Source organism: Azolla caroliniana, unplaced genomic scaffold (genome assembly GCF_043228905.1).
Source record: "Azolla caroliniana isolate FFs.n. ecotype wild unplaced genomic scaffold, voAzoCaro1.0.p SCAF_7, whole genome shotgun sequence".
Classification (NCBI taxonomy): domain Eukaryota; kingdom Viridiplantae; phylum Streptophyta; class Polypodiopsida; order Salviniales; family Salviniaceae; genus Azolla; species Azolla caroliniana.
Genome location: NW_028230442.1, coordinates 17,434,824 through 17,441,909, shown reverse-complemented (window position 1 = coordinate 17,441,909; position 7,086 = coordinate 17,434,824). Strand labels below are relative to the sequence as shown.

At 37.6% G+C, this 7,086-nt stretch overlaps 1 protein-coding gene across 1 annotated transcript; it reads left to right on the top strand.

The window, feature by feature from the left end:
• Positions 1-740: 740 nt before the first annotated feature.
• On the top strand, positions 741-4,058 carry LOC147862119 (SNF1-related protein kinase regulatory subunit beta-2-like). The gene is made up of 4 exons (XM_087322808.1): positions 741-925; positions 1,631-1,803; positions 2,219-2,381; positions 3,559-4,058. The coding sequence occupies exons 1-4, from the start codon at positions 764-766 to the stop codon at positions 3,904-3,906; spliced, it is 846 nt and encodes a 281-aa protein (XP_087178934.1). The 5' UTR covers positions 741-763; the 3' UTR covers positions 3,907-4,058.
• Positions 4,059-7,086: the final 3,028 nt, after the last annotated feature.

The following is a 7,086-nucleotide window of genomic DNA, read 5'->3' as shown; positions in this document are numbered from 1 at the left end:
ATGTCCATGATGATGATGATGATGATGATGGCCATGGGCATAGCTATGGCCATGAATGATGATGATGATGGCCATGGGCATGGCTATGGCCATGAATGATGATGATGATGGCCATGGCCATGGCCATGGCCCTCCTTTCCTTCTTTGCTTTTTTTTTGCTTTTTTGGAGATGAGACTCGAGAGAGAGAGAGAGAGAGAGAGAGAGAGAGAGAGAGAGAGAGAGAGAGAGAGAGAGCATTAGTGCACGTGCAGTGCAGTGCAGCACACCGCCATTTCTCCTGCAGCAAACCCAGTAACAGAAGGAAGAAGAAGAAGAAGAAGAAGAAGAAGAAGAGAAAGAAATCGCCCACTAACAGATCTCTCTCTCTCTCTCTGTCTGGCTCTCTTCCCCCCTTCATCTCCATCGCCCATCTCCATCTTCATCTTCATCTCCATCTTCATCTCCATCTCCATCTCCATCTCCATCTTCTGCAGGGAGAGGGGGGGGGGGAGTGGGAAAGATTCCTGCTGCTCTCTCTTTTTTTTTAGGGCCCTTTTCGCCCCTTGGGCTTCAATCAAACACAGATCTTTTCTCTCCCTTCCTGTACCTGCAGAACCAAAACCTTTCTGCAGAAGGAAAAAAAAAAAACCCTTTTATCTTTCTGTCTTTTAATTTTGTTGTTGACACGGACAGCAGCAGCAGCAGCAGCAGCAGCTCTTGATCAAAGGTGCGCAAAAAAGAAGAAGAAGAAGAAAAGCTTGACAAGGTCAAGCAGGTTCTTCGATGGGGAATGCAAATGTGAAGGAAGGAGAACCTGGATCTGATGCAGACACAGCGATGGTGATCCCTGGAGCCTCCAGTAACCTAAATCTGCTCGAAAATCCTTCTGATTCTCCCATGGCCTTCACTCCTCCTGATGCTTCTCCTTCCATCATCACTCCTCAGGTAAGAACTCTTCTCTGTCTGTCTAGAAAAACTCGTGGTCTCAGATCGACTTCGATTTCTTCTGTTTTCCCTTCTGTTTCGCCTGTTCTTGCTATGCTCTCTCTCTCTCTCTCTCTCTGATCGTATCTCCTCTATTCTCTCCTTTCTCTGTGTCGATTTGTTTCCTTGCTTCCATTTCAGTAGCTTTCCATTTCCTGTTTTTCATTTCCTAAACATTCCATTTCCTTACTTTTCTTGTTTCTCTGCTACCATTACTTTCTTAAACTCCCCTCTCCTTTCTCCTTTTCGCCTTTCTCTTCCATTTCTCTGTGTGTAGCCTTTGTTTCCTTCCATTTTCTTCCCTTTTTTTCTGGTTTTTCTTGTTTCATTCTCTGATAGCCACGTTTCCTTAACTTCTCTGACAGATTTGGTTTCCTATCCTTCCATTTCTCCCTTCTTGATATTTCTATGGTGGCTTTCCGTTCCTCCATTTCTCGTTTCTATGGAGTCCATCTTTCCTCTAATTCGTTTTCTTTTTTCTGTGGCGGCCTTATTTCATTGGTATGCTAGTTCTGTTTCCACTCAATCCTCCTTTCTTGCTGATATTTCGTCCTTGTTTCCGTCCTTGATTCTCCTGTAGCCTTGTATGGTACCATTTCACATGTGCTACCATATCTCTTCTTCTTCCCTTTTTTGAAAATACGCTCTTTTCTCTGTTTTAAATAGGTACCACAGATCCCTCTTTTCAATGGAGATGAGATTGGTAGGCAATGGAGCCGCCAGTTGAACAGTAACTCCGAAGAGAAGGTTCCGGAGACTGTTATTGCGGCTCTGATTGAGTGGAAACATGGTGGAACAAGTGTCTCTGTGGAAGGATCTTGGGACAACTGGAGCACCAGGTACACATTTTCTTTCAGACCACTTCAGTCTCGTGTGAAAATAATGAACTCCTGCGGGGAAATCGATAACTCTATACCTGCTTTCCTTCTTTTTGTTGTTTCCCATCGAGAATTACTAGCCTTTATATAAATGCATCTGTCGTCAGATTGTGTTGTGTTGAAATATAGAGATGGAAACTGACTTAGAGAAATGGGGATAGGGTTTGCTTTATACTATACATCAACTGTAGTCTCTTATAATATGCATGTAGATTAAGCTGTAGATCAAGCTGTGTTAAGAAGAAAGATTACAAATATACATCAACTGTTGTCTATGAGACATTATAAACTTTTGTTGTTATTGGGGCACTGCACATTGAGCTCTACATAACAATCATCTCCACCTCTTCTAATTTACTTTATTATATACAAACAGATCTCCTTTACACAAAGCCAGTAAGGATTTCACGCTTGTGAAATTTCTCCCGGTGGGTGTGTATCACTACAAGTTTCTGGTGAATGGCGAATCGAGGCATTCACCAGATCTTCCATTCTCCTATGATGAGAAAGGCAATGGCATCAACATTCTTGAAGTAGAGGTTAGTCTTCATATATTTTCAGCACGAGATTTCACATCATAAGATAACACAATTGGCGTTAGAAAAATGTAAAATTGTCTAATGGGAAGTAGCTCATTGGTTTTGGCGGAGTGCATGCAAACAACCTCTGCCATGTAGTGTTTGAAAAGGAATCAGTGGAGGTTATTGTAAGAGAGCTAGTCTTTTGGTCTCTGGAAAGCCATCACATCATGTTCATATTTTGATCAAAATCTGTGTCAAGTTGTGTTTTTGACACTATCATGCATTATAAAGGAATGGAATGAGTTGATACTAGGGTTTGATGGGAGTTTGTGACTTTAGCATTTGGTCTCTTTAGACGTCCAGGAAAGCAATCAAAAGTGCTCAGATTTTGAACAATATCTGCGTCAAGCTGTGATATGTCATCACAAGTATGGAATGACTTGATAGTAAGGTTGGCAGGAGTTTGTGTTAAGAACAGTTTGTGGCCTAGTATTTGATCTTTTGCCTGTGAGAGTTATGGTTAAAAGAAAACCTTCAGACCATTTTCAGGTTTCAAATGATTTTTCCTTTCAAGAAATTAGGTAGTTTTGTCCTTTCACTAGTAAGCTTGAAAAGAGTTGATAGCATGACTGATAACATCTGGAAAGAGCCATGGGTATAGGTTTTGAACAGAGTTTGCTTTCAAAATGTTATTTGTCACTATCATTCTCTTTCAAGCTTGAACTAGGTCGATAGCTTGACTGTATAGTTTTGAGAGTTTGTTTGTGGTCTTTCAACTGTTAAGAATCATGATTCAATAGTCGTCAAACCATAGTTGGATTTTGGATGAAATTTCCGTTCAAGTTACAACTTGGCAGAATTACTCACAGTAAGTTTGAAATTGATTGATAGCTATTCTGGTAAGGTTTAAAGAGAATGAGTATCGGGTCTTGTAACTGTGAGCATTATGATTCAAGAATCTAATCATCATTAGATTCTCGAGTAAAATATCTTTCTGAGAAGCAAAACCTAAACCCCAAACCCTAAATTCACGTCAAGCTTGAAGTAGTTCATAAACTGTATGGTAAGGTTTTAAGAAAGTTTGTGAGATAGCATTTGTTCTTTAGATGTCTTAAACGACATCAACCTTTAAACCCATCACCACCATTAGAGATAATGAATTGACTAATCTTCAAAAAGTTTAATCTTCTTACAGGATTATGTTCCAGAGAATCTAGATGGTATGGCAGACTTTGAGCCTCCAAACTCACCTGAATCGAGCTACGATAGCGTTTTCCCTGGCCCTGAAGACTTCACTAAGGATCCGCCATTTCTTCCCCCTCAACTACATTTCAATGCGCAGCTGGAAACTCCACATTTCAGTTCATATACCGGTTTCAAAGAAACCCCTACCAGACCACAACATGTGATAATGAATCATCTTTTCGTTGAGACCAGAAAATCCACATCCAATACCCCAGTCCTTGCGCTCGGTTTTACGCAACGTTTCCGGACTAAATATGTGACGGTGATTCTACACAAGCCTCTTCAGAGATTACATTAGTAAGTCATCCTTTGTCATCAAGAACGCCGTAGTTAAAGAACGATTAAGAACTTGTACAATTGCTATAACATCTCAACAATGGCTTCTTGCACGATTCTATATTGTTCATTCAATTCCATTTTTTACAAAACAAAGAAGGGAAATTTCACTTGCTTTTGCCTCCATAAGATTTTATTGTTATAAGCTGTGTATTGTTGCCTAGCATTTAAGCAAGGATTTTAATGTTCCAATTGCATGTAATTACTGTCAAGTTGGAAATGCATGGATTGGTCTGCAAATAGTGAAGTGAGCAAGCTCTTCGAATTGGAAATTCATGGGTTGGTCTCCAAATAACGAATTTGTTTATTTGCTAGATGCTAGATGTGCTGATTCTCTTGATCTAAACTGTTGTGTCCAGTGGTTTTTGTGATAATTAATATTAAAGAAGGCATTTTGTGAGCACTATTTTATGAATCTGTTCAAATTTTGCCATACCTTGTGGATTAAGGCGTAATAAATCTAATCATGATTACAGTATTTTTCCCAAAATTTCTTTTTATTACACTTGGCTTCAAATATTTTGCTCTTCATCAAGAGAGGTTTGTGCTAACCAATCAAAATAGCAAGGTTTGTGCTATGCCATGGTCTTCATATCACGCCTTTGTTTTGCTTCATTACTTCTTTGTTGATTAGAGTGGGATTTCTTTGAACTATGCAATTAATGATAAAGCTGTTGCTAGTAGTGAAAGTGCTTGATCAAATGGCAAAAGAAGGTGAAAATTTATGAATTTGCTCAACCACATTAGAAGCCTCGCTTTTCGCAACGTTTTCAGATGCAAACTTTATGAATTTGCTTTGACCATATTAGAAGCCTCTTTTTGCAGCATTTTAAGATGCAAACTTTATGGATTTGCTTGACCACATTAGAAGCCTCTTTTCGCAGCATTTTAAGATGCAAACTTTATGGATTTGCTCGACCACATTAGAAGCCTCTTTTTGCAGCATTTTGAATGCAAAAAAGAAGAAGCAGTGTATTCGCAGCATTGGTGCGTCCTAGCGCCCTCATCAATGAAGTCATTCCTTCTCCCACGCCACGTGTGAATAAAGCTGTTATTTTTATTCATGAGTATAAGTGTTGAATTTTCTATGAGTATAAGTGTTGAATTTTCTGTAAAAGGATTGGTGGCTGAAATTTCTATACATTAATGGATTGAGTTCATATGGAGGCATAGAGAGCAAAGGGTGAACGAGAAGGATAACGGATTGTTTAGATTTTAATTCTCGTGAATAATGTGAAGTGTATTTGTTCAAGTCTTTTGTTACGAATTTGATGTCCCTGTTTCTATAAATTTATTTTACATCTATCTATTTATCTCTCTCTCTCTCTATATATATATATATAAATAAATAAATATATATATTAATATATATATCACACACACATCCACCCTCCCTGATGCTTTGCTTCTAAATATGTGCGTTTCAAATGAATTTCCTTTAACCAAAAGGCGGAAAACAAATAACATTCCCTTACGGCACCATGAATAATGCCATCATAGAGAAAAAGGAGTCATGAAATGGAGGGGTTATGTCTGTATAATGTTAGAGTGATGATTGTGCTCTTGATGATGATAGGTTGTGGAGGTCGAGGGGAACATTGTAGTGGTTATGGGTGAGAGGATAAGGATAAGATCTCGATGGTAAGTTTTTGTTGTTAGATGAAGGACATGATGGATGTAGGAGTACAACGTGTGATGTTACAATTTCTCGATGGGAACAGGAAGAAAAGAAAAAGGGATGGCAAAAAAATCTTAACACTCCCGAAATGAATGTATTAAGGTAACTGAAACACAGTTGATAAGTGACTCGAAATAAAGCAAGGACTAGACAGAAGCAACCAAAATTCTGCATTGAAACTGAGAGAATTGAGGCTTTAAATTATGAGTGATTTCGGGAACAAAAACATTTTTTATCTTCTTCTGATGAAGCTCTACTGTTGGATCATTGTTCCAAAAAAGAAAAGAAAAAGATAAAATGTATAAGAATTGACACAGAGTTACGAATTATTTCCGTTTTTTCAGGGAAACTTTGTTGTTGGATCATTGGCAATAAACAAACATGTAAAAAAAGGAAAGACATGCATATGTTGGGAATTTCCAAGTGTGATTGTGATTAGATGTGCAACCCTGGTAAATATTGGAAGCAACACAACCAACCATCCATAGTCCCAAGCAAATTTCGCATATAAAGCTAACTTCCCAAAAACCCTTCAATTTCAATGTTTATTTTAGTTAATGTAGAAATGGTGATAGGGGTTATAAAAATGGAAGTGTTCAACAATATTCCCGACGCGTTCATTCTACACAATAAGAGAGATTTTTACATGCTCCAACTTATATATTCAATGACATTCAAAATCTATCTGTGGACTACATGTCTTCATAAACATTTTTCTATGGATATATAGTCTAATCCAAATTATAAGTTCGCGATATTTTTTTATCATATCATAACCACCTTGGTAATATCAATTATACACTCAATATCTTATATAATGTCAACGATACCCTTAGTCAAAACATAGAAAGGCTACACAACTAGTTCTTTAGACCTAGATCTTAATGCACAAGAAACATTAATGGCATAACATGTTAGTTATTAAGTGACATTGTTTTGAGTCAATGTAATCAAATAATCATGGAACCTAATTAGAGTAGCCTAATTAAATTATCATGCAAAATCGTCATTTTTTGCAATTGCGAGCCACAACAAGCAAGCAAGCTAAATTAAGTATGATACAACCTAGTTAGATTAACCTTACTCATTACGATGCAACCAAATTAGATCAAACAAGTTTGTTATGATACAACTTAATTAGAAACTAATTGATTCTTATGCAACCCTAATGATATTGTCATGGAATCTCATTAAATAAGATGAATTCATTAATTATGATGCAATCGTATGCCATGTTTTATTTTAGCCTTGCTTTCAATCCCCAATCTTTGTCACAAATACACTTTTTACGAATCTATGAAAAATTATGGAAGACTGTGAAAGGTTGGAATTTTATACAACGCTAAGGTAGTAGAACATTGTGGTACATTGTGGAAAGTTAGGGAAGTTACTTTGTTACAAAACCACACTTTTCAGAACCCAATGGAAGGCTATAGATGGGTGGAAACGAGTCAAAGTTGCCAG